The sequence below is a fragment of the Laccaria bicolor genome, genomic scaffold, assembly GCF_000143565.1.
Source record: "Laccaria bicolor S238N-H82 LACBIscaffold_7 genomic scaffold, whole genome shotgun sequence".
Classification (NCBI taxonomy): domain Eukaryota; kingdom Fungi; phylum Basidiomycota; class Agaricomycetes; order Agaricales; family Hydnangiaceae; genus Laccaria; species Laccaria bicolor.
Genome location: NW_001889878.1, coordinates 1,161,568 through 1,185,644, shown reverse-complemented (window position 1 = coordinate 1,185,644; position 24,077 = coordinate 1,161,568). Strand labels below are relative to the sequence as shown.

The 24,077-nt window shown below is 49.4% G+C and overlaps 10 protein-coding genes across 10 annotated transcripts; 6 read left to right on the top strand and 4 right to left on the bottom strand.

Annotated features, from left to right (window-relative positions):
- Positions 1-153: 153 nt before the first annotated feature.
- LACBIDRAFT_317336 (mycorrhiza-upregulated monocarboxylate permease) lies at positions 154-1,129 on the top strand (the record flags this gene model as incomplete). The annotated part of the gene is made up of 8 exons (XM_001879060.1): positions 154-320; positions 384-410; positions 469-546; positions 597-674; positions 731-774; positions 821-861; positions 918-975; positions 1,023-1,129. The coding sequence occupies 8 exons, from the start codon at positions 154-156 to the stop codon at positions 1,127-1,129; spliced, it is 600 nt and encodes a 199-aa protein (XP_001879095.1).
- A 157-nt stretch (positions 1,130-1,286) lies between these two features.
- LACBIDRAFT_317335 (uncharacterized protein) lies at positions 1,287-1,548 on the bottom strand (the record flags this gene model as incomplete). Its single annotated transcript, XM_001878836.1, has 1 exon — positions 1,287-1,548. Exon 1 carries the CDS (start codon positions 1,458-1,460, stop codon positions 1,287-1,289), a length of 174 nt encoding a protein of 57 aa, XP_001878871.1. The 5' UTR covers positions 1,461-1,548.
- Positions 1,549-7,700: 6,152 nt separating this feature from the next.
- LACBIDRAFT_325441 (uncharacterized protein) lies at positions 7,701-8,788 on the top strand (the record flags this gene model as incomplete). The annotated part of the gene is made up of 8 exons (XM_001879059.1): positions 7,701-7,825; positions 7,883-7,979; positions 8,035-8,227; positions 8,304-8,330; positions 8,388-8,450; positions 8,510-8,527; positions 8,577-8,644; positions 8,708-8,788. 8 exons carry the CDS (start codon positions 7,701-7,703, stop codon positions 8,786-8,788), a joined length of 672 nt encoding a protein of 223 aa, XP_001879094.1.
- Positions 8,789-10,755: 1,967 nt separating this feature from the next.
- LACBIDRAFT_147701 (uncharacterized protein) lies at positions 10,756-11,502 on the bottom strand (the record flags this gene model as incomplete). Its single annotated transcript, XM_001878835.1, has 4 exons — positions 10,756-10,956; positions 11,053-11,303; positions 11,354-11,418; positions 11,474-11,502. Coding segments are annotated over 4 exons (546 nt in total), but the record flags the coding sequence as incomplete, so codon positions are not given.
- Positions 11,503-12,427: 925 nt separating this feature from the next.
- LACBIDRAFT_145491 (uncharacterized protein) lies at positions 12,428-13,524 on the bottom strand (the record flags this gene model as incomplete). The annotated part of the gene is made up of 4 exons (XM_001878834.1): positions 12,428-13,008; positions 13,056-13,235; positions 13,285-13,407; positions 13,467-13,524. Coding segments are annotated over 4 exons (942 nt in total), but the record flags the coding sequence as incomplete, so codon positions are not given.
- Positions 13,525-16,668: 3,144 nt separating this feature from the next.
- On the top strand, positions 16,669-18,704 carry LACBIDRAFT_325438 (uncharacterized protein; the record flags this gene model as incomplete). The annotated part of the gene is made up of 7 exons (XM_001879058.1): positions 16,669-16,764; positions 16,859-16,974; positions 17,350-17,627; positions 17,758-17,981; positions 18,123-18,243; positions 18,583-18,655; positions 18,686-18,704. The coding sequence occupies 7 exons, from the start codon at positions 16,669-16,671 to the stop codon at positions 18,702-18,704; spliced, it is 927 nt and encodes a 308-aa protein (XP_001879093.1).
- Positions 18,705-18,895: 191 nt separating this feature from the next.
- LACBIDRAFT_248037 (uncharacterized protein) lies at positions 18,896-19,970 on the top strand (the record flags this gene model as incomplete). The annotated part of the gene is made up of 5 exons (XM_001879057.1): positions 18,896-18,949; positions 19,011-19,052; positions 19,103-19,300; positions 19,358-19,492; positions 19,548-19,970. The coding sequence occupies 5 exons, from the start codon at positions 18,896-18,898 to the stop codon at positions 19,968-19,970; spliced, it is 852 nt and encodes a 283-aa protein (XP_001879092.1).
- LACBIDRAFT_293649 (uncharacterized protein) lies at positions 19,964-21,711 on the top strand (the record flags this gene model as incomplete). The annotated part of the gene is made up of 8 exons (XM_001879056.1): positions 19,964-20,045; positions 20,073-20,330; positions 20,450-20,665; positions 20,796-20,892; positions 20,958-20,971; positions 21,024-21,133; positions 21,191-21,323; positions 21,384-21,711. The coding sequence occupies 8 exons, from the start codon at positions 19,964-19,966 to the stop codon at positions 21,623-21,625; spliced, it is 1,152 nt and encodes a 383-aa protein (XP_001879091.1). The 3' UTR covers positions 21,626-21,711.
- Positions 21,712-22,122: 411 nt separating this feature from the next.
- Positions 22,123-22,921, bottom strand: LACBIDRAFT_317325 (uncharacterized protein). The gene is made up of 5 exons (XM_001878833.1): positions 22,766-22,921; positions 22,592-22,711; positions 22,376-22,539; positions 22,290-22,322; positions 22,123-22,233 (listed from the first exon to the last, which is right to left on the bottom strand). Exons 2-5 carry the CDS (start codon positions 22,598-22,600, stop codon positions 22,212-22,214), a joined length of 228 nt encoding a protein of 75 aa, XP_001878868.1. The 5' UTR covers positions 22,601-22,711; positions 22,766-22,921; the 3' UTR covers positions 22,123-22,211.
- A 439-nt stretch (positions 22,922-23,360) lies between these two features.
- On the top strand, positions 23,361-23,584 carry LACBIDRAFT_248160 (uncharacterized protein; the record flags this gene model as incomplete). The annotated part of the gene is made up of 2 exons (XM_001879055.1): positions 23,361-23,378; positions 23,432-23,584. Coding segments are annotated over 2 exons (171 nt in total), but the record flags the coding sequence as incomplete, so codon positions are not given.
- Positions 23,585-24,077: the final 493 nt, after the last annotated feature.

The window sequence follows — 24,077 nt, the reverse complement described above, 5'->3', positions numbered from 1 at the left end:
AGGTCAGCCTACTCTGTGTACCACCACCTACAAACCTCGGTGATGACTCTGCCTTGTGGAGGATCCCCGAAGGGCGAGAAGCCTTCATGCTGTCATTCAGATATAAAGCCCGCTTGTAAGGAAGGCAGAAGAACAGTCTGATCAGAAACGATTATGTCGAATTCCCTGCCATTGACCGACTCACTGGACAACTCGGACACAGAGAAGGGTTCGGTCAGCCAGGAAGTTGCTGTTCTTGAACCTGAAGACACGCCCTCTTCTAGTAAAGTTGAATTATTCCCTGAAGGCGGAACACGAGGATGGTTGACTATCTGCGGCGCGTAAGTAATGATGTTGGGACGGGAAAAACAGAAATCTCCGTTAAGCTAATGGTACATCTGCAGAGTACTTGTTCAATTCACAACATTTGGGTGCGTTTCCTGCCTCATTCTTACCATCTTTTTTATATGTAATTCCTTTCCTTCATAGCTACATTAATTCGTTTGGTGCATATCAAGACCTTTATGTTCGCGAATACCTTTCAGACTACAGTCCCAGCACCATAGGGTGGGTACTCTCACCCCCCACATGGGACCTCTGGCTAATATGTTATGTAGATGGATAGGGGGAACTCAGATTTTTTTGAATTTCTCTTTGGGTATCATTGTCGGCCGAGCCTTTGACAGAGGTTATTTGTAGGAGACATCCGAATGACTTGTTTAAGTTGGATTGCTTATTATTATTCCAACAGCCGCCACCTCATGGTTTCTGGTCTTATATTTTACTCCCTTGCACGTTAGTGTTTTTTCTCTTTATGTCGCTCTGACTCTTTGAACCACAGTTTTCATGTTGTCATTATCGCACAAAAATTCGTACTATCAGGTAATCCCAGACTATTTCCATTTCTTCTCCAACATTTGCGACGAGCGCTTTCACAGGTTTTTTTGACTCACGGGGTAGCACTGGGGCTGGCGAGTGGTTTGTCTTACGTTCCAAGTAAGATTTGGGCTCAACAATTCTTAAATTCTCTGACTTCAGTCTAGGTTTGGGAATCGCCTCCCACTATTTCCACCGACGACGACCTCTAGCCATGGGCATTGTGTCTTCTGGCGCTGCTCTTGGTGAGGGTGTTGACACTGGGTTACCGTAATCTTACTTAGTTTCCTGCAGGTGCTATTATCCACCCGATCATGTTGAATTGCCTCTTTTTTTTTTTTATTTTTTTTATTTTTTTTTTTTTTTTTTTTGGAGTCAAGTTTATAGTCCATCGGGGCAGAGCCCCATGTCAGACGTTACATCCTAGTAAACTACCTATGGCCCCTAGTGCCGTTTATACCTAACCCCCTGGAGATCCCCTCATGCACTGGTGGAGGCACGCCCATGGCGATCATTCCCCCATCCAGCCCGGCACGGAAACGCCGTTTAGAGGGGCATCCGTTAACGTGGGCGGGGTAGTTACTTTGTTTCTCTATATGTTGCATTCCTTCTGTTGAACGTTTGGTCTTCCAAGTACCCGATCGCAAGCGACAGGTACAGCCATAGGGACGAGCGTGTTAGGTAGAGAAAAAAGAGAATTTGTGTGTTTTGTCGCGTGTCATGTTTCATCCGTTAGAGCTAGTGGTCTCGTCTTGTTATATCTTGTGCTTAGGGTCCGAAGGCTGAGAGGTGCGTAATGAGAAAAAAGGGGGGTGAAATTTTGTGGGCGAACCTGCTGGCCGTAGCCAACTCTGCTGTCGGGTCTTGACTGATGTAAGGCTTCCTGCAAGAAAGAGACGATGTTATCTGTCAAACTTCCTCGGACTCTAAGTGGGTTACATCACCTAGTGCGTCGCCAAGCGTTGCTTTGAACCTAGCGGTCCTCCCCACATACTTGAGCAACTCCTTTATGCCATCCATATCCGTCATGATCCCCTGTAAATCCCTCGAGCGCCGGCCCAATGCCCTGTCCATGTCGAAGCGTTCGGCTGCGTATGTCTGGCATTCGAAAAGATAGTGGATGGTCGTCTCTGTAATTGTCCCACGGCCAGCCTCCCAGCAACTAGCGCAACGCCTGTGGTCTGACCTGTTAATGCGGTGTAAGTAGCTGTTAAGTGGTATGTGTCCTGTCCGGAGCTGTATGAGTAAGCTGGACTGCGATCGTGAGAGAGCGTTGCTGATTTTTCGAAACTTATTGAAGGGGAAAGCCCGGTCGATATGCTGAAATCTTGCGAAACGAGGCGAGGCCTTCCACAGCTCGAGCCATTTGATCTTCTGGCCGTCCGCGAACTCTTGCTTTGCTGCCGCCACGCTGATGGGCAACAGTTTCTGAAGGATTGGCGGTAGCTCCTCTGGTGGACTCGACTCCCCCTGTGCCGCCCTCTTTGCCTCCTCATCCACCCTCTCATTTCCAGTGACTCCCTTGTGCGCCGCTATCCACCTCAAAGCGAACTTGGCAGTACCTGCGGTGTGAAGTCCGTTAGTACCGTCATTCATATTCTCCGTTAGTCTCATGTATTCCAGGACCAGGTACTGTCCTGGCCCTGAGTTCCTCGCTCCCGTTGCCTTGATAAACGCCTGACTGTCCGAGTAAGTCGTCACCTTTGCCTTCCCCACCTCTGGTCTCCCCTGCAGCATCCACGCTGCTAGTATCGACCCTACTGTCTCGCCCTCGAACGTGGTGTGTTGCTTGATCGATCCTAGGTGGAATCACAGGATCTTCTCTGGCTCCTCCATCCCTTTCCTGTACATCACCGCTGCCGCACCAACCTTTCCTTCGTAGCCCGACCCGTCCGTAAATATCTTGATGTCTGAGTTGTCGTTCTTCTCCTCCTTAATTGAATCCTCCTTCGTGTCTGCAATTGTCGTGGTAAAGGTGCTATGGTATGTTGGTGGTCGAGGTTCTGGCTGTATGGTTTCGTATAGTTGCGGCTTTATCTTGTAGCGCTCTATTAGCTTTTGAATAGGAGTGAGGTGTGTTCTTGCTGGAGCATTGCTGTATCCTCGTATCATCGCCCGGGTAGGGTGTCCAACCGGGAGGGATGCTGCTCGTACCATCGCCGCGTAGCATATACGTTCTAGCATAAGGTTAGCTGGCAATATCCCGGCATGAGCATCCAGGAGATCGTTAGCGGATGTCCGTAGTCCACCAGTGATGGCCAGAGCGGCTATGCGTTGTATCTTACCCATTGACTTCAGGGCCCTGACTGACCCACTGTTGTTCTGTTTGCCTTCCTTCTTGTACGGAGGTACAAACCAAACATCTAGGGTGTACGTCATCTTGGGGACCGCTACTGAGATGTAGAGCTGTCTCATGAGCCTGGGCCGGATACCTAAGCTGGTACGTGTTAGCCTACGAAACATCAGAATGTAAGCTGTAGCCTTAGCCATAGCTTCGTTCTCTTGGATCTTCCATCTCAGCTGGTAGTCAATATGGACTCCGAGGTATTTGTAGCTCTCCACTTCCTTGATTACCCTCCCCTCCAGGCAAAGCGCTGGGTTCGGACGGTCTGTGGGCTTCCTTGGTCCAGGCTGACAGTGCATGACGGCCACCTTGCTGATTTCGAATCTTGAGTTGTGATCTAGAGCCCAGTCGAGGCCTCCATTCCTCCTCTCCATGAAGTTCTTGAGCGCGCGCGTCGAACCCTTGAATGTCTTCGCTGTCGCTATTACCAGGGCGTCGTCCACATACCCGATTGCATCTTCCTCCAGCCTTCTCAGGGCCTCTAAGAGGTCAGCGTTGTACAGGATATACAATAGCATAGAGATAGGATCTCCCTGTCCTATGCCGTTGGTGATTTCGATGAGCTCGGAGATAAAGTCGTCGAACTTCAGTCTTGTTTTCCTGCCCTTTAGTAGCCGTTCAATGAACTTGACGTATGTCGTTGGTATCCGGCGTTTCTTCAGGTTGTGAATGAGCCTGTCAGTGACTGCATTCGGGAAGGCCCCCTCAACATCTAAGAACAATATCGAGGCGACCTTCTTCTTACCCCAGGCAGACTTGATCTTCCCCACTAAGTAGTGGATGGCGTCGGTCGTGGTGCGGCCTGGGCGTCCTCCGAAGTGGGTATCTGGCAGTAGCGTGTTCTTCTCCACCAGGTGACCTATGTCCTCCGCAACGATGGCTGTTAGTACCTTTGGAATCGTGCACAATAACGCTATAGGTCGGTACGCCTTTGGCACCTCGTAGTTTGGCTTTCCTGGCTTCCTCAGTACGGCTGTCGTGAATTCCTGCCACCCTTTGAAGTAAGTTCTCAGCGCGAAGATGCCTCGAAACAGGTGAACCAGGTAGTCCAACAACTGTCCAAGGCACCTCTGGAGTACCACGTTCGGTATTTCATCTGGGCCGCATGCTTTGAATGGCGAGAGTCTTTTGATTTGGCGTGTTATCTGCTCCGGTGTGATAGGCGGTGGTGGTGGGAGCGGTTCTGGGTATTCATAGTCGTCCGGTGTCCTGGATATATCTGGTTTCTTGGGAAAAAAGATCTGTGCCAAAACCTTGGCCTTGCCGTCGTTGGTGTTGACTTCCTGAGTAATCCCATTGGCGCCTTCGTCGGTTACCTTAAGGGTTGGGATCCTTGACTTGCCCCCGTCTCCTATCGGCTCTTTGAAGTATCGATTTGCCGTCCATAAGTCCTGCTCAGAGGCATTCTCAAGGAACTCCTCCCAGTGCCTGCGCTTCGCCTCTATGATCGCCTCCCCGTACTCATTCCTCGCCTTTCGTATCTCTGTATGAGATTCGTGATCTGGCGAGGCTCTGTATCTGTAGGCTAGACGACTTAGCTTCTTCATATTCGTCTTTTGTCGACTTAAGTCGTTATTCCACCACCTTTTCGAAAAGGGACATGGCTTGTTCATTGGAACCCTGGTGCGGATAGTGTCTTGTATCGCCGCCGTTAGCTCTTCCGCAGCTTCCTTGAATTGCTGCTTCGTTCGAAGTATCTGAGGGGGTGGTAGCTCAAGCAGTCGGTCGGCCAAGTTTTCTTGAAAGTCGTCCCAGTCGACAGCCCGGAAGTTGTATGATATCTTTGGAGCTATGCATTCCTGTGGAAGGGTAATGTAAGTTGCTATGGGGAAATGGTCCGTCGCTGGTGGCCTGAGCGACAGGTCGACCTCGCATCGAATGATCAGGTCATAGATGTCTTCCGTGCACCAGAAGTTGTCAGGGCAGGAAAATTTCTTGGTGACCATGTGTTCAAGGGTCGGCTGCCCCTTTGGAAGGGCCATCTTTAAATTAAGGTCAGCTAGCAGCTCGATTAGCTTCCCCGCCTCCTCCAGTGCCGCAGGCGTGAAGAGTCTGTCATCCATTTCGTCGTCCCACATGGGATGGTGCCTGTTGAAGTCGCCTGCGAGTATTAGTTGGTCGTCTGCCCTGGATAGAAGCTCTGCCCAGTTTGTGCGTAGGTATTCGCGTGTTAGTCGAAGGGTTCTTGAATGCGTGCAGTCGTTGTATATATTGAGGATGGTCAGGCGTCCGTATAAGCCAGTTAGTTGAATAGCCGTGATGTCGTTTGTGCCGGGGATGTTGAGGATCTTCCATGAACTGGTCGCCAGGTCGGAGCTGACCCACATTATCGATCTTGTGGTTGGTGCGTCGTCCTTGTATCGGTCCACTGGTATGACCACCACGTATCCGTTGGGCGTCCTGATGTTGCCCATGGCCGTCACATGAGGCTCTTGTACCATGACGATATCCCAGTCCTTTCTCAACACTTTATTGTATAGCTCCAGGTGGGCCTTCGATGACTTGTTTAAATTGATCTGTAATATCCGTAACCTAGTTGGCGATTGTTGCAGTTGTTCAGACATGGGCAATGACTTGGGTGGTGGAACTGTCAGGGGGCGGCGAGCCATTGCTTGAGGCCGGGGGAGCTATAGGGGATTCTGGGTTAGGAAAAACAGGAGGGGGAGACTTATCCGCTGGGGTCTTCGATTGCTGACGTGCCCGTGAATCCCTGGTGTACGGTCTTCCACTTGGGGCCGCGGGCTCGAAACCCAGTTGAGTTTGCCTGTACCTGTCTTTCTGTGAGCCTGGTTGTACCGTATTAACATGAATCTCAGCCTGTGGTACTCGGCGGCCGTAGGATGGGTAGGATGGAGCCCATGTCCACAATTCCTTTGCTGGGAAAAAGGGTAGATCGTTGGCCGGATCCCTGGCGTTGAGTTCATCTATCTTCCGGAGGAGAGTTGGACAGCCGCGGTCCCAGCTTGTATGAGAGTGCGTCCTGCAAGACTTACAGTAAGTAACGTCTTGCGCTGAGCACTTACTCATCCAATGATCCCCCCCACATGTACTGCATACATTCACCTCCTTTGCGATGATGCATTCCAGAGCGATATGGTCCCAACCTTGACACTTGAGGCACCTTATGGGCTCCTTCTTGCACTTCGCTACCGAGACCCTCTTGTGACATATTGACAGACCGTTGACTATCGCCCGATTGGCCGATTCCGCGTCCGAGAATGTGGCAATTACGTGGGCGAAACGTTGGTCTGGTCGTCTTCGTGCTGGGGGCTTGATCCACCTCAGTTTTGTCAGCGCACCCTTCGGTATGTTGTTCATTTCTTCAATCTCCCCCCTGTCCTTTTCACTGTTAGCATCCAGGTTCAGCGGCACGTAGTAGGCGACGACATTGAACGACCTCGTCTTGAAAGAGGCTTCTGTCTCCCCTAGCTCCTGCAGGAAGGCCTCTGCGTTGGCCTTGGAGGCCAGCCAGGCCGCGCCGTCGTCTGTGACCATTTCTACCAATATGCCGCCGTTTTGTAGCTTCAAAGCCGACCTAATTTTGTGCTGTTGTCCTGTCGCCCTTCCCATTGCCTCTGCGAACTTGCCCACCAGAGCCAGATTGGCGCAGTTGCTGAGGCTTGATCCCTTGGGTAGGTTGATTAGAGATTGTCGTTGCCTGATGTTCTCCTTCGCAGCTAGACGAGGGTTAGCATCCATTGGGGCTCCAGAGGCCGTCCTTGTCAACGCGTCCCTGTATGGGGAGCTGGCTGTGTTCCCTGCCTGTTGTGCCGCTTTTTCGACCACCGCTGCTAATTCCACTGTCTTTTCTTTCAACACCTCCGTCTTCTTCTCCAGTTCCTCCATAACCTTCTCTGTGAGCACCTCCGTGAACGTCTTCAAGTCGTTGGTCAACTCGTTGAGCTGAGTGTTGGCGATATCCCTAATGTCTTCCGCCACTACCTCCAGTTCGACGTCTCTCAACAAAAAAGTGACCGCGCGTACTGCGTTAACCGCAGGGAGGGCAACGCCCGGCATGGCCGCGATCTGGAAGAGCGTCGTGGCGAGTGCACCCAAAGTGAGCAGTGCCCCTGCCGGAACCATGAGCAGCCTTCCCTCGAGGAAAGATCTCCCTTTCTCTGAGTCACCGATTTCGTGTTCGTCTTCATCTGTCTCCACCGCCCCGGTGGCTCTCGTCTTTCCTCGTTCCTGTACTTCTGTGTCGATTGGTCGAGTTTGTCGAGTGGTCGTCACTTTACCTTTTTGTGGCGGAGCCGCCTGACTTTTGGGCTTCTGCCCGGTCCCAGACATGCTCTGAGGTTGTTATTAGCTGGTTTGGTAATAATATAAAAGTTTTTTGAAAGCTGTATGTAGGCCAGAATGCGTGTTGCAGTCGACGAGTCGCCCAAAAATTTTTGGGGTCCTAGTCGGGGTGCCACGTGGTTCAGGTCCAAGGAAGGTTTTGAATCGCCTCTTTAACGGGCCAGTTGGATTTCATAATGGCGTTCGCATCAGCGCAGCTATGAACACCTGTCTTCTTGTCATCGCGTGTTTGCTCATGCAAACCCGGCTCCCCCCACGAGAATTAAAACATTTCCCTGTCTTGGAATGGTTAAAAGAACCCGGGTACTTCGCGATCCTTGTGGCGTATGTGAACAATTTTCCCGTTCCATGTCAATTTTGGTCTGAATGGTGGATTTTTAGAGGCTGTTGGACTTTTCTAGGCCTTTTTTTCCCTGTGTTCTATTTGCAGCTTGATGCAGTTTTACATGGAGTGGACAATAATGCTGCGTTTTATTCTGTGGGTGACTTTTGTTCTATTTGCTCATCAACATACGCTAATTAGTCACATGTAGCTTTCTGTGTTGAGCGCGGCCAGCTTCATTGGCCGGATCATTCCTGGCGGTTTGGCACACAAGTTTGGGGTCTTCAACCTCCTCGTACTTTTCAGTATGGGCACTGCCGTCGTAACGCTCTCCATGTTTGGCGTCCACGATACCGCAAGCACCCTTATTTTCGCAGTATTCTACGGGCTATTCTCTGGTGGAGGTACAATCCTACAACGCTGGCTTGCTCATCATCTTTCCTGACATCAATTATCATTTTCATTTTTCGCTCAAAACAGCCATAGCGCTCCTCGCTCCTGTGGTTGGTACGCAGCCATTCAGTGATACGCAGCGGCTTGGCGTCTAATCCAAATTTGATCTAGGGCTACTCTCGAAAGATATGAGCGAAATCGGAGCACGTATGGGGATATTGTTTGGAATCGGAGGTGCGTAGGGCTTTGCTCATTGCACCTTACAATGACTGATTAAAATATCCCTGGTCCAGGGATACTTGGTTTATTCGGTAAGAGGTTTCTTCACGCCTGTGAAGCCCATCTGATGACGAGCAACAGCAACTCCCATCGCTGGAGCGCTGTTAACCAGCCAGCATCACTGGAAGCGTGCAATTTTGTTTGCAGGAGTGCGTCCTTTTTGGCAATTCTTTTTGAAATGTTGCTTATCGTGTCACTTCCCCTGGCCTCAGATTTCTCTGGTAATCGCAAGCTTCAGCTATGCCGCCTCCCGCTACTTTGTCGCTAAAAAGAAAGGGACACAACTGATATAACGGACGGCTGAGTCCATGTTTCAATAATTTTGTTTGGTATACCTCTGGGAAACTGACACTAAGTAAACACTAAAACTGTTAGAAAACTATACCGGACCAGACTTAAGTATACTACTTTGCCCCGTCTAATGTTGTATAAATTAAGGAAAATAGATAATTGTGTAAACGTTGTGGAAATGTCGCGGTATCTTCATGAAATTACGGTTTGGTTACGGTCAAGATAAAACAACACATCTGCTCGTTGTTTTGTTCATTCGAAATATCAACTTCCCTACTTGCAGCCAAGTAGAGCTGCAGGGGAGATATATGATTGTGATGCTCGAGTTGATATACTGTATACAAGGAATTTGCTGCTACACGGGTACTTTAGTTAGTGGTGTTACAAGGATTTGTTTTACAAGTGCGCATCAAAAATGAAAAGTGGTTGGATAGCAAAACCCAACCGGGAGAGAGAGGAAGCCGATAAGGAACGTCGTTCATTAGTTGAGGGTTACCATATAATCGAGGTAGTCCGGTATCTTCCTTACATCTGTTGTAGATTCTTCTGGTTTCTGTTGCGGGTTTTCTTCGCCATTCGGGTGCAATCGGATTTTGTTTCCTTTAGAACGCGAACGCCTGGATCCTCATTTATCTTTCTTCCGTTTTAACCTGCTACCTCCTGAGCCATAACTACCAGCGCCATCGTTCATCTCCCCGAACTGTAACCCAATTCCAGCATCCGACTTCCGCTTTCGTGTAGTCGTGGTAGTAGTTGGGAAGTTATTGGCATCGTTTGCGGCATTCAGCGCAGCAGCAGCCACGCCAACTTCAGGTGAAATGTGTCTCAGCCCTTCCATGGGAGACGGGTGACTATCGGAAGGAGACGGGACCTCGTCAAGGAACGCCGTGGATGCTATATCTCCATAATCAACGGAATCATCCGTGCGCACATCCGCAGACGACGAGAGATTATTGAAGAACGTGTCGAAATCAAAATCGGTAGGTGCCGTCGCAGGCGCTTCTGACGTTGGATCGGTGTGTATGCCCACCATGTCATGCTGACCATCATGGGTAGCGCCCACATTGTCTATGTTACTCTTTGCGTCCTCTCCCTCACGGTTCAAAAGGGCAGGATCAAGCCCGAGAACTTGAATTAGCGAATTAATGGACGAGTTGAGAGTGTTCACATCCTTGTCGATGTCATCCGCCTGTTGCCATTGGCGCTCCATGTCTTGTCGCTGGGGTGAGGGATCGTATGGGTCAAACGCGACCATTTCTGAAGGTGGCGGCGCCTGTTGGGTTTGCAGGCTTGGAGGAGTTCCCATAGTTGAGAAATCAAATGCGGGGGGTTGGTATGGCGTCAAGTGATGTGAGGAGGTTTCATGGTCGGACGAAGTGGGCATAGGTGGCTGAGAGTTGAGAGATGCGAAGAATTGTTGGAGTTGGTATGGAGTGAATTGGTTGAGGACATCTTGAACGGCGAAACGGGGCTGAGGGGAGGTGAGACGGGATGGGGTAACGGCGCCCTCGATAGATTGGCCCTCTTGCTGGTGCTGTTGCGGTTGGTTAGGTTGATGTTCCCCAACAGTGGAGGTTGTTTCCTGCGTGGGGGTCACAGAAGCTGAGTATTGATTGGCGGGGGAATGATTGAAGTAGGAGGGGGTGCTATTGTTTGAGAATGTGCCGGCGTCTGATTGTGTTGTGGAGAGCGCCGGAGATGGGGCAGAGTTGGGCGTCTCGACCGTCATATCACCTGCTGTTCGACTATTAATAAAGCTGTTCAACTATCGTTGAGAAGACTCACGGGTCGTGGCGGGTGGGTCTGGAACCAAGTACATGGTTGAATGTGCATCCATATCCCCCATGAAAGCCTGCTTCCCCATCCCATCCTTCTTAGCGTCCTCAATCATTAACCGATGTATCCGCCGTGGAATAACAGCTTGCTGATCTGCATCCTCGACGATGTCATCTTTATGATGACCAGTAGCATGATTTCCAAAGATGCCCGCAAGGAACTTGACAATGCGGTTGATGGTGTCATGTTGTTTCTGGTGTTTTGATCTCGCAGCCATTGCATCTTGCCAGAGGAGCTGATTTGAACGTTTGAGCTCATTCAACTCTGCGGAAATCGTCGTTTGGTGGCGCTTGATAGCCGCAATACCATTCACGATGGAATGGATGTCAAGGACCTGTCCAGACGAGAGTGTGGCACCCCCAACCGGTGCAGCGGTAGCAGTTCCTGCTCCTTGTGTATTTGTGTTGGAGCCATCACGTAAATCAATGACTCCCTCATCTCCGGGTTGTGGCATTTGCTTCTTGCGTTGGATGAGGCAAAGGAGGTCAGGTTGGTCGCGACGGAAATTGGGGTGTACAAAGTTCCAGTGCTCTTTGTCGTCGTCGCTCTTGAGGACACCTTGCTGAAGGTGGGGGATTTTGTGGAAGCCGTACATGTTCAGCTGGCGCACGAAGGAGCTGAAGTTGCGATGCTTGAACCACCGACCCAAAACTTCATGGGCGAAACGTTCGTGGTCCAAAACTAACTTCAATCAGCAATGTGCATGGTCTCAGACGAATCTTAATACACACCAAAGAACGTATCTCCTGCCACTGACCAACATATTAATTCCGCGTTTTTTGGCTCATTAACCATTCTGAAAGCGAGGATGTCAGATAAGCACCGCTTCGCTGATCTAAACTCCACCCAACTCGTAAAGTTTCTGGAGGAAAGCTGGAACTATTTGACGAGCTGTTTTTGACATGTGGGTCGTTGCCGCTAGCCTGTTCGGCCTTGAAAGCGCGACCTGTTGGTCGGTAGCCGCCATGGTGGTGGTCAAGATGAGGAAAGCCACGATTGCTTGGAAGCTGTTACACAACAACGGTAAACACGACTGATTAGAATTTCCTTTTCGGTCGGAATCTCATTCCTGACGACGATATTCCAATATACAAAAAAGGGTATTCTTGTCAATCCGACAACGTAGTCCGGTTACTTACTGGGAAAAAAAGACAATGGGATTTGTCCGAAATCACAAAACAGGTCGTGTCACCCAGTAAACTCCCGACAAAGACAAAGTTCAAATGCGGTGCCGACAGTAGTGTCCAGAATTGTAAACTTCACATCAACGGCAGCTGGGACAACCACACTTCGGACTGTAATTCTAGTAATTTTTGGTCAGACAAAAACCTTTTGTCTAGCACCACAAAGTTTCGCCTTGCAATATCCGACCTCTTAGAGAATCATCCCTGTTGCAATGCTCTCTCTTTTCAAACGGCCCCTAACGGATGTCTCTCGCAAGGTAAGGCCTGCCGGAAAAAAATATGACATGACAGGGTGCGTACTTTTCAAATAGTTGTAAACATACAGAATGGAGTACAAATGATTGGAGCGTCAGGCCTAGGATACAACACTGCCAACGGGGTCGTTTCAAAAGCATCAAAGATCGTCCAATGAATTTGTTGGCACAACCCGAGCTCAACTCCGCATTAGCGCAGCTTCAGGCAAGGTGATGACCCTACTTCGAGACGGGCCCGAATAAAATTCCTGTCGAGAGTCTGCGGACGGCGCAGGATTAAATCTTACTCTATAAGAAACTTAGCGAAAAAGACAGCGCTGAGTGAAAGCGACGTTACGCACTGCGGAAGTGGAGTAATGACGGTGCAGTCAGGCTGCGAGGCAGGGAGGAAGCCAGTCTTTGTCCGAAGCCACATGAAAACAGAGCGATACTGGTCCATGCACTCCTTTGTGAAGCCAAAAAGACAAAAGAAGGAGAATGCACAAGATATGCATATCCACCTTGCAGAATCAATGGCAATCGCGCAACGATGCCACGAGCGCCATACTGAAACAGGGAATTGACCCACGTGAGAGAATCCACGATGGGTATCTGCCCAGCTTTTCCAGGAGTGGATCCAGTCAGTGTTCCAGGATGGGACGATGAGTAGGAAAATGTATAAGGTCAGGACGAATTCCGCGACTATGTTCACGGCTGCAAGACAGATGAGGCGAATATAATGGTTAGAATTAACATTTGGGTCGCCGGAAGGGTGCTGCAGCAGATCCTTGAGTCGTCGACGGCGCCTTCTAAGCGTACGAACGGTAAGGACGCCGTAGATCACCGAGACGAAGCCAACAAGAGAGGCGATGCCATAAATGATCGGAAAGGTGAAAGGGACGATGGAATAGTCAGTTAGGCACCCTACATCCTCGTATATATCAAAGCGGTGGCTTTGAACGACATATTCTGCAGGCTGTTCAACTTTGTAAAAGCAATGTCAGCAAAAGACGTACGAAGAATTATGTGCAGTATTGGAACCCCGATCCCCACTGTAAGATCGAATATACGTTGGTTGCGTTTTTCTCTCCCAGTAAAGGCTGCGTGGCTAGCATGGGAGATGAGGTATAGGTGGCGTGTGATGCAAAACGAAGTCGATGGAATGGCGACTACGGCGCCGTTCATCAGTCTGGTGGCTACCCGACACCGTAAGTACCATGGTGGCGGATAAATACGGAGACATACAGATATCACACCAAATGGGAGCCCAATTGATAATGTTACCGTTCCAAATAATAGAATTGATGAAAGCAATTAAGCAGGAGAGGCCTATCCATGTTATGGGCAGAACCAAGTATGTGCGGCCTGCTGCAAAATATGGAACAATTAGCTGAAGGGTACGGCAATTCGGGTTGACTTCAACTTACCGCGTAAATGCAGGCGAAACGGTATACAGCACAATATGAAGGCGATGAAGGACAAAAGGCTGAAAAGCTCATTTGGGTATGGGCTGATCGAGTACATATTTTAGCGTCAAGTCGACTGTCGTACGACTGCAGCTGAAGGACCTTGAGAGATCCTTAAAAACATTAAGAGGTATCCGAGTCACGCATGACTCAATCATAAGTGTCCTGCATGTTTGCATAACTAGAACAGATCAGCAGTTGAAACCGGACGCACTAATGATCGGACGTACTATTTTGAGGGGCCTATGCATGGAGAGAATTACGGCGAAGCCCACGGAGCGCCAACCATGACAGGCAATCACTTGAAAGCTGTAGGCTCGCGACCGACTCGCCGATTGGCAAAAGAACTAGCGAGGCGAAAGTGTGAGCGGAATTGCCCCGTATGTAATCTTGAAAAATTGGACTGTCACAAGATCATAAATTTTACATCACCCTTATCTATCAAGGTTTGCTGTGGCCATAATCGTATCTGGTTGTTTTGCTCCAAGGATTTTGTTTTGGGCATCGACAACTTGAATCTCCAGCTTCCGGTTACCAAAGCTAGGGACGCCTGTTCTTCCTTTTGGTGTAAACGCAAGAAGACATCAAGAATGTCATGTCCATCGCAGGGATATAGCATTGAAATGAAGAGCAAAGATGTTCCGCCACCCGGCACGTGGAAAGAACTGTAAGGTGAGTCATCTCAAGCGCCAGTAGTGACCGGTGAGGAGCTGAGCCCTTTACCGGAGACCAAGACCGCGTGAACGCGGAGGTTCGTGGAAGATGACGCCCACAGATGCTATATTTAAGACGAGAACGCTATGTTTATGGGGGAACGAGTCACGACAGTATGAAGAGCAAGGAGGTTCCACCACCGCGTGGAGAGAAACGTGAAGCTGGTAAGCACCAGATGTCGACCAGTAAAGGGCTGAGGACATCTGCTGAAATATAAAGCGCGCGGGTCAGTCCATTTGGCGTAAAGGCGGAATTTCGAAGATGGCCAGAGGCTAGCGCAATATCCATCCAGAAACTACAAAGCATTGATCCTCTGGCTACCAATCAATACTTCAGAGAGAGGAATAACCTTGACACCTCGTACAGCATCCGAAACGGGAACGCAAACGCTGGGTGCTAAGCGCTTAAGGTTGAACCCGTATGGTTGATCAGCGGAGCTCATCATAGGGTTGAATCGAGCATAGATATGCGACGACACACGGTTGAGATGCACCTTGTTTGTGTGGTTTTACAGAAAGCGCGCCGATCTTCTGGCAAGATGCTGGCGATGAACAAAGCCGGTCTCAGCGCAAGCACTCCGCACCTTCCGGGGATGGTCTGAAAAAGTACAAATTTGGAAGGGAAAAAGGCGAGGAAGGGCTATGAGGGATGAGATCGAGGAGTTTGGGTGGGTCAACGTCGTTCGCGGCTTCCTCATAGCCATTCTCGGAGGTTTTCAGAATGTGTAGCCCTAATAAGGTAGAGACGTGTCTGCACCGTGGTAAAAGAATCGTTCGGAGTGACAAAACATCGATGTTGTATGCGAAGAGCTCGTTACTCCCCCGGCCGCCGCACGACTTTAGAATGGCATTGGCCATACTTGATGGACGATGATCATGATTGGAGGATGAGGAGAACTTCCAACTTTGCGGGCTGTGATGCAGAACGGAAGGTGCCGAGCAACAACGCCAAACACTCTCCCGGGCCGATTCCACATCCTCCTCAAGCTTAAAGTCCTACCGCGTGCACTCATTTTTCTAACTTTACAATAGCTCGAGTGATACGCGAATATCTAGTGGGATCCTCTTACCTGTCTATCTACAGTGCAGTACTACTAATTACTGAAGTGCGGCATTCAACACTCAACGTTCAACGTGATTCAACGGTTGACTGCAGGTCCATAATTGTGTTATTGCCTATTCCGCAACTTGCATGAACAGCGAAAATGCCGAACACGATCTGGTCAACTACTTACGCGGTATTTTTGATGAAAGTCGCAGGGGGACCCTGTGTAGAACAACCAACGCACAACTTTAAGCTCAGTGTTTTTGTGAAGGGGGAAAAGCAAGGAGATCTACTCACGGACGGCATGGAAACAGCGGGTAAGAGGCGCACAATAACGCTACGGCATGTGTAGATGGCAGTGACGGGTAACGGAGCATGCTGGTGATGCTAAGTCCAAAATTCAAGCTACCATCCTTGTGCAAAGAGTCCAAGAGGGGGGCGGCGCGAAGAAGTAACAATCAGAATCCATGGAAACGAACCTACCATCCATATCCCTCATGAAGTTGACAAGTTTAGAATCTGATAGGCAGAGGAGCAGGCCGTGACTCTCAAGCAAGTCCTCGAGTTGTCGATAAGCGTACGAACGGTGGGGACACTACTACAGATCACCGAGGAGAGGCAAGTGAGAAAGGGGATGCCTTCAAGTGAAAGGGACGATGCCAGGATTATCATGGATAAGCTGGTGAAGCACGCAACATCCTTGTACAGCACAATATGGAGCCTAAAGTAAATCATTTGGGTATGTGCGAATTTGGTAAGTGTTCTAGCGTTGGGTTGATTGTCGTCAACTGCAGCTGGAGGGCTTCGGGTATCAATAAAAAAATTGAAACATCGAGACGTATCATACCATGAGCATTCGTTTCATTATGAACCTGCACTTGAAACCAACCGTCTGACCGAGTGTCCATTCCGACGAACTATTTCGAGAACCAGGAGGTGCTGCCTGTGCGCGAGGAGAGCCTCCAAGTGCAAGCCAATTTGGGAGGTTACCAGTTGACCGGTGAAGCGCTGAAGGCGTCTATCAAGCCAATAGCACTGTTGTTCCTTCTGGCGTGGATCCAGGGAGATGGCGAAAGTCCCATGTCTGTCGGAGAAATGTAGAGCAAGGAGGATCCGCCCCCGCCGCATGGAGGTAAGTTCAGGTCCTGATTGGGGAGCTTGCTCCCCTTTGTACTGCTACTTAGTATTGCGCGGACGCAGAACCTCGCCGAAGATCACGTGGTCACATGGATAACAGACATTGACAAGGAGGTTCGGCCACCGCATGGAGGAAACCCTGAAGTTGGTAGTCTCAAGCGCCATTGGCATGTGCCGAATTCAAATTCCTTCAAGTACTAGTAGACCACGCGCCTTGGCCTGGTCGTGCTTCGAGTTATGGGTCATTGGAGTGGCAGCTTTGGTCAACATGCATGATCGCGTTTTGTCACACTCTCAGCGAATTCCCAAACGCACCACCAGCGGTAATGCTCGTCGTCAACGTCAAGATGGCCAAAGCCTAAAGGTATGTCGTCGCTTCCTTACAAAGCGACCAACCTACTAACTCATCAAACAGTATACAAGCCCAGCAAGCTATGAGCGCTTGAGTCCCCGCGTAGCACAAGGTCGCAACCGTCCTCCGAGGCCGTCAGGCCGGAAAGAAGGTTGTAGTTATCAAGCTGGCTGCTGCTGGCATCGAGCGCTACCCAAGGGACGTATTGGAAACCCCAGGCTTGTAAAAAAGTGAGGGCATCGGTCTAGTCGCTCAAAGTACAAAAGCCTTTACTGAAGCTTGGAATTCGACTCTCGTGCGTAAATCTCCCTTGACCCGCAACAATTCAACTCATCCGTCTCTTTAAAGCACCCAACAAGTTCTTTATTTAAACCTCATGTCTGACGGCTTAACATTTAAGTATCCCGGGCACGAGACCAACCGACCCCAATTTGGAACGGGGTACGACTCTTCATCGTGACAGCAACCACAACGGCAGCAGCCAAGCATCTTGGGCAGCAGCAACCCTCAACAACCTCAGCAAACACAACCGTCAATATTCGGGATTCAACCGATGAACTCGTTACAGGCGTAGCCGACACTGCCTGTTCTAATAAGACGACTAGACGGCTACTACTACGCCGAACACGGTTACGGGGGGTTGTTTGGGAATACGAACACGGGTCAGACGACGAACAGGGGTGTATTCGGGGGTGGAGGAGGCGGGGGGCTGTTTGGGAATACGGCGAATCATCAGCAGCAGCCTGCAACTAGTGGTGGTCTTTTTGGCGGTACCATCACTACTCAAAGACTAGCTACTGGTGATGGTTCTTTTACCACCAACGCGGGCGGCAATTTCTTTGGCAGTACCACAAGCGCGCAACAGCCAGCTGCAGGTGGCGGTCTCTTTGGGAATACAATAGCCATAGGCTTCGACGACCTCCGCGATCGCGTCGAAGCCCAATCCCAATAACCCACACCAAAAACTTTCGGACCTCAAATCCCGTCTCGAATCCCTCTCTACAGCCCACGCCATCCAAAACTCCACCCGCCTCCTCCACGCATCCGCAAAACAGACGCAGATCGTGCATAGATTGTTGGCGTTCGTGCAGCATTTACAGACGTTGATTCCTTCGGTTAGGTCGTCTGCGATTAGGCCCGAGGAGGAGGAGATGAGGGGGACTTTGGAGGAGATTGAGGATAAGGTTAAGAAGGGACGGGTTAAAGGGAGGTTGAATGAGCTTTGGGCTGTTAGTGCTACTATTGAGAGGGGACGAGGAGGGGCGGGTGGGGCAGTGGGCTGTTGTTGATGATGAGGGGTTCAGGCAGATTGCGCAGGTGGGTCTCGCCGTTTTTCCCTTTTGTTTTTTTGAGGTTGATTCTTTTTTTAGATCTTTTCGGAACAGCAGGCGGGGCTAGCGCACCGTACCAAGATTTTACAAAAGTGCCAGAGAGACTTAGCGGTTATAATTGGGACTGCGGCGCCTGGTGGTGGTGGTGGTGGTGCTGGTGGTGGGTTGAATGGAAATGCGGTGGTTGAGGGAGAGAAACTTTGGAGCAGTTCGACGAGTACCGTGACTTGCGGGAGAGTGCCGTTGATGATGGTTTTCGTGTTTGGACTTGACATTCGACCTGTGTGTGTGGTATTGCTTATTGTGATATATATTACACTGTAAATAACACCAGTAGCGATCTCCGTCTTGTAATTCCTGTTGAAGATAAGTAGAGGTTGTTTTGCTAGAGCGTCACGCGAATTCATCTCCGACTCACAACCATCTCTCTGTTGCCAACCTTCGCTTGCACCATCAAACTTGTTATGAGAAGTCCCACTCAAAACCTCTCGTTTGGTAGATGTATATGCTGAGTGTGCATTCCCTCGTCCTTCGTCCGAGCGCGTGAGCTCATCCGAAGTGGAGCATTTTTCGTGCGTAAAGCTTACTGATATAGTGAGCAGGTGCTCTCGATCAATTTAGGCAGACGTCAAAACATAACGGAACCTTTCAGAGGACAAAAAGTAACGAAGTCGACCAATATTTCACCACTCTTGTCCAACACGTGGGGGTGCTGTCGGGCCTTTCCGAGCGACCCAATCTGAACGTGTGCTACAAGCAACTTTGGCATTATCATATACACTATCGCGAACGGTCGAGGATCTTAGGACGCGATGGCTCTGATCAGCCGAAAACTCGTCGCCGTAGGTGACGGTTGGGCAGGGAAGGTTTGTCCGGACATATCGCAATGCGGATTGCACAAATGACACTGACTACGGTATGTCGCAGACGGCGTTGCTCGTTGTATTCTCGAAAGGAACCTTCCCAGAGGTATGTGGATATTAATTGATTGGAGCGTCACAGATAACACTCGTGAACAGATATCAATCCCAGATCCCTTTGAAAATTACGTCGCCGACGTTGAGGTGGATGGGAAGCATGTCGAGTTGGCGGTACGGTGTACGGCTGGTCAGGAAGACTATGATCGCTTGCGTCCTCTGGCATACCCCGACTCGCACGTTATCCTTATATGCTTTGACATTGTTAATCCCGATTCCTTGGACAATGTCCAAGAGAAGGTGCGTAGCCAGCTCCTCAATATATAGGTGCTAATATTTACTTTTCGATTATCGCAGTGGTTTCCTGAGGTCGACCACTTCTGTCACGGACTCCCTATCATCCTTGTGGGTTGCAAAAAAGACCTCAGAAGAGATCCCAGAACCATTGACGAGCTATGGAAGACTCGTCAACGTCCAATAACTGCTGAAGAGGTAGGTTGATTTAAACTCGGAAGGGATACCCTCGCACACTAACATTTCATACCAGGGACAAGAAGTCGCGAAGAAAATCAGAGCGAGGCACTATGTTGAATGCTGTAGCAAGACTGGAGAGGGGGTTCGCGAAGTGTTTCAAATTGCAACTCGCGAGGCATTGCGCCCCCGTCCAAAACCCCCTCCAACGAAGTTCGATAAACTTAAGGGACTGTTAAAGTCATCATCGAAAAATGAAGATGTGGATTCTGAAAAAGCGCCTCAACTAGATGCCTCCGAGGAGCAAGAATTGAAGAGATTACTGGCAGCAGCCGTCGCGGTCGCACTCCCTCCGCTTGAAAAGTTTAGATTGTTGATCATCGGGAAAACGGGGTGCGGTAAAACCACAATTCTGTATAAAGTTAGCATTTCAAGCCAGCGTTCGCATCTTATGAAGTCACTAACTTTTCGTTCCAGGTGTGTGGCGGGAATATGGTGAGAGTGATCAAGCTTCTCCGAGTCGCAAGCTTTAAATTTCATTTCGCCATTTCAGGTGGACGCGCCCAGCACCACGGTGAGTGCAAAGTCATTCCACTTGTAGTATCGCGCACATGCCAAAGGCGACATCTTAAGAGAGGTACCCATAATATTGAAAAAGAAATTGAATTCGAAGGGAACAACAAGATTATTGCGCATGATTCCGAGGGATTTGAAGCGGGAAAGCAGGCAGAGGTGGACGTTGTTTGGAAATTCATCGACAGTCGTTCACGGGCAAAAGACATAAACCAGAAATTGCATTTGGTGTGGTTCGTCTTGCCCCTTTTCCTCATTATGGGCAAGCTCAGCCGAATTGCCGCAGGTACTGCTTGGAGATGAATTCTCGGCCCATCCAGCAAGCAGAGAAAGATTTTTTTTCGATGCCTTTGACAGGTAAGATCAAAGATGAATCACCATTTTCAAACGTGACGTTTCCCATAGTACCGGTTGTGGCCATTGTGACCAAGTTCGACACATTTTTACAAGATATGCAGCAGAAATTGGAAGAAAAAGCGGAAGAAGAAGACGAGGAAGTTGATGATGACGAGCTCGAAAAGATTGCTGGTGTTGAGGCGGACAAACGATTCGAGCAGCACTACAAGAAACCCCTTGAGAGCATGCAGCATCCACCAAGGGCCGTTGTAACTCTATCCGAAGGTGAGTTGGCTTGGTGTGCAAATTTGCATCGTATTTGACAAGAAGTTACTTGAAGTGCACAAGTCGGCTCCGGACGATAGTCGCTTAGCCCGATTGATTGATGAATCACTGAAAGTATTGTCTCTGACAGAAACGCAGCGTCAAGCACGAAACGGTTATGACCTTCGAACGTTTTTCGCCTCTGCCCAAAGTGCCGATAGTAAAATTAAACTCATCACGTCTGCTGTGTAAGTATCATTCGCCTTCATCACTGCGTGCTTCATTCATTGAATGTTAACCCCTGTTTCCCCAGAAATGGATTAAATTGTTGGTTCTTGATAAGTATATATGACCATTTTTAAAACGGTTATCTCCTCAGGGAACTATCATAAAAATTACTCCGAGAAGATGTTTCGTGGTGGACCTTTCATCAAGACTTGGGATACCTTTTGGACAGACTCTACATCGGGGCCTCAAGCACCGATCAAGGTAAGCGATTCAATCCATTGTAATACCAAGTTCACTGATATGTTTTCTTCCCACAAGCTTATTCGTCTCTTGGAAAAACATTTGGATGACAGCCGACGTCTCATAGGCCACCGACAATCATCCGACTTCTCCGAGGTGAATGCCCACCCGAATTTGATGGCTTTCTGTAGGTGGGAACAGCGGGTAGCAGGTTAGTAAATGTTTTCTTGGTTGTAATGGGTATCAGTAGGCTGACTACGGCAATGCGAAGACACGGTGCTCATCATGGAGAAAGTCTACGTTTTCAATATCAACGATGAGAAAACGCTTGAAGCTATGATAAAATGGTATGATCAGGGCAGCAATACTGCGACATACATTCGGAAGGAAGTAATGCAACTTTATCGACAACGCCGGTCAGAGAAGTACAAGGTACCAAAGGAGTGGTCCGAGAAAGTTGCACAGCCGTTAATCGATCTTGTGTGCAAGCGACCGGTAGAAGTTCCAGGGTAGATTTATGAGCAAATTCATCCCCCAGAGCAAACATCTACACTACATATATCTCGTCAAATCTCCGATGCTGACTGAATGAGCTACTCGTGCAGGATACCTACAATTTGGAATGGATGTTAGCATTTCATGAACGAATAGTACTTCATCATCCAAAGCGCCCAGGTCACATTTGTTATTCAACAAGACTGCCATACCCGCAAGCGGATCCTCCATGATACATTATAAAATCATTCAAACAAGTGGCCTCCAGATGTCGAAATGGTCCCATCCAACACGGGCACATAGAGGGATACATGCAAATCATTCTTCTGTAAATCTCGTCAGGCGAGCGAGATATTGAAATGTGTATTCTCAGAGGGTGACTTTCGAGACGAGCATTAGATAGCATAGACCATGAATGAAGAAAACACAAGACCAGCAACCTCGAATGATGAAGCTTTTTATCTGCCCCATAACCGGCTGGGCCGAAAAGGTTTAAAGGTAGCGATAGAAACCCGTACATACGGCAATTCCAAAATCACTAGCATGTAGCCGAGTGCGCCTTTGGGGTCACCCGCCCCAGGTGAGGCTTTGATCATCATGAAAACTAGTAGACTCGACCTTGGAGGCTACAAAACAGGTGATCAGCCCGCAGCCCTAGATGAAGATAGATTATGATTATTACCAGTGATATGTTGAAGACACCTTTCGAGGCCAACTAGAGACAAAACGAAGGTCCACGTTAATGTCAGAATTAATACGAGAACAAACCAAAGGACATCTTGCCGACCAAGTTCAAATTCCAAATCCAAGGACGATAGTCTCCGCGTGGTTGTATCTAGGGTCTTGAGTTGAGACGATGCAGAAGTTCGAAATGGGAGGATGGTGAGGATGCTTAATGTCGTGCGGGAAGGCTTGAGGCTAGATAACGAGTGCTAAGTTTCGTGAGCAATGAACGTGGCAGTCACAGTGGAGACAACAACTCACCAGGAACATGGTAACACCTGAGGTTCTCAGGAGAGGTGGGGGGCAAAGCAGCAGAGCTATGCGATATCTGGCACTGCTTTCAGATCCTTAGGTGTAACAACGCGATGGATGAGGATGCCGCTATGGAAAGAAATTTGCTATTAGTATAATGATGCAGAAGATATCTGAGCCTACCTTGCGGTTCAAGCGCGCACATGTATGTGGAAGAAAGTGCTTTGGCTAATATTGAGATGTGGGAGCGGCTAAACGCCTGGAGAAGGGTCAAGACGAGCGTACGCTCCCGGCTGGGGAATCCGTATGGGGACGATGTTGAAAGTGGTTCGCAGCAGTGACCAGACGTCACACGCAGCGGCGCTAGTTGGCTTGACACTCATCACCACCTGCTCCTCATCCTTCATCATCGCGTCCGCCCTCTTCTCCCTTGTCTCAAGCGCAATCCACTCTCTGGAAACCTGCCGCCTGTCCTCAGGACTTGCCTATGCTGCTTCCCCCTGCTCCCGAGGTTCCTGCCCTGCTTGTCGACGAAGGCACCACACTGTTAGGCGAAAGTTATGCAGGGGATAACGATCGTTGGTCAATACTGGGTTGAATTCAATAAGAAGACGTACTTGTCACTGATCCAACACGATGGTAAAGGACTCGCGGGAAGTAGTCTCAAAGTCAACGTCACTGCGTGAGGCGGGCACGCGACGGGGGTGGTTTGACATGGTACGAAGTACGTCGTCGCCGCCTTCCATTCAAGGCGACCAACCTACTAACTCATCATACAGTGTACAAGCCCGGCAAGGTATGAGGTTCAATACCCCCCGCGTAACACACGCCTTACGACGATATTACTAGGTCGCAATCGTCCTCCAAGGCCGTCAAGCCGGAAGGAAGGTTGTAGTTATCAAGCAGCTGGATGAAGGGTCGAAAGAGCACCTGTTCCTGCACGCAATCGTTGCTGGCATCGAGCGACGCCTAAAAGGCGTATTGAAAACCTCATGCTTGTAAGAAGTGACGACATCGATCTAGTCTGTCAAAGTACAAAAGCCTTCACTGAATTGTACGTGAATCTCCCTTGAACCACAACAATTCAACTTTTGACAGACCATCCATCTCTTCTTTATAGCACTGAACAAGTTCTTCATATAAACCTCATGTCAGACGGCTTCACATCTACGGGCACGGGACCAATCGCCATAGCACGCCAACCAGTGGCACCGCCGAATCCACAACAACAATTTGGAACGGGAGTGTGCCTTGTCGACTCCTCATCACAGCAACCACAACAACAACGGCCAAGCATCTTTGGTAGCAGCAACCCCCAACAACAACCTCAGCAAACCCAACCCTCAATATTTGGGATTCAACCGACAAATTCGCTACAAGCACAGCCGATGCTGCCTGTTCTTAATAACACGACTGCGGGTGTGAGTGGGGGGTTGGGAATATGAACACGGGTCAGACAACGAACACGGGTGGGGGACTATTTGGGGGCGGAGGA

Excerpts from the sequence above, each read along its gene's own strand:
- LACBIDRAFT_317325 (XM_001878833.1), bottom strand. Across the intron at positions 22,323-22,375 it reads GGTCGGCAAGATGTCCTTTG|TTGGCCTCGAAAGGTGTCTT; the intron begins GTTTGTTCTCGT and ends TTTTGTCTCTAG. Across the intron at positions 22,234-22,289 it reads GTGTCTTCAACATATCACTG|CCTCCAAGGTCGAGTCTACT; the intron begins GTAATAATCATA and ends CCTGTTTTGTAG.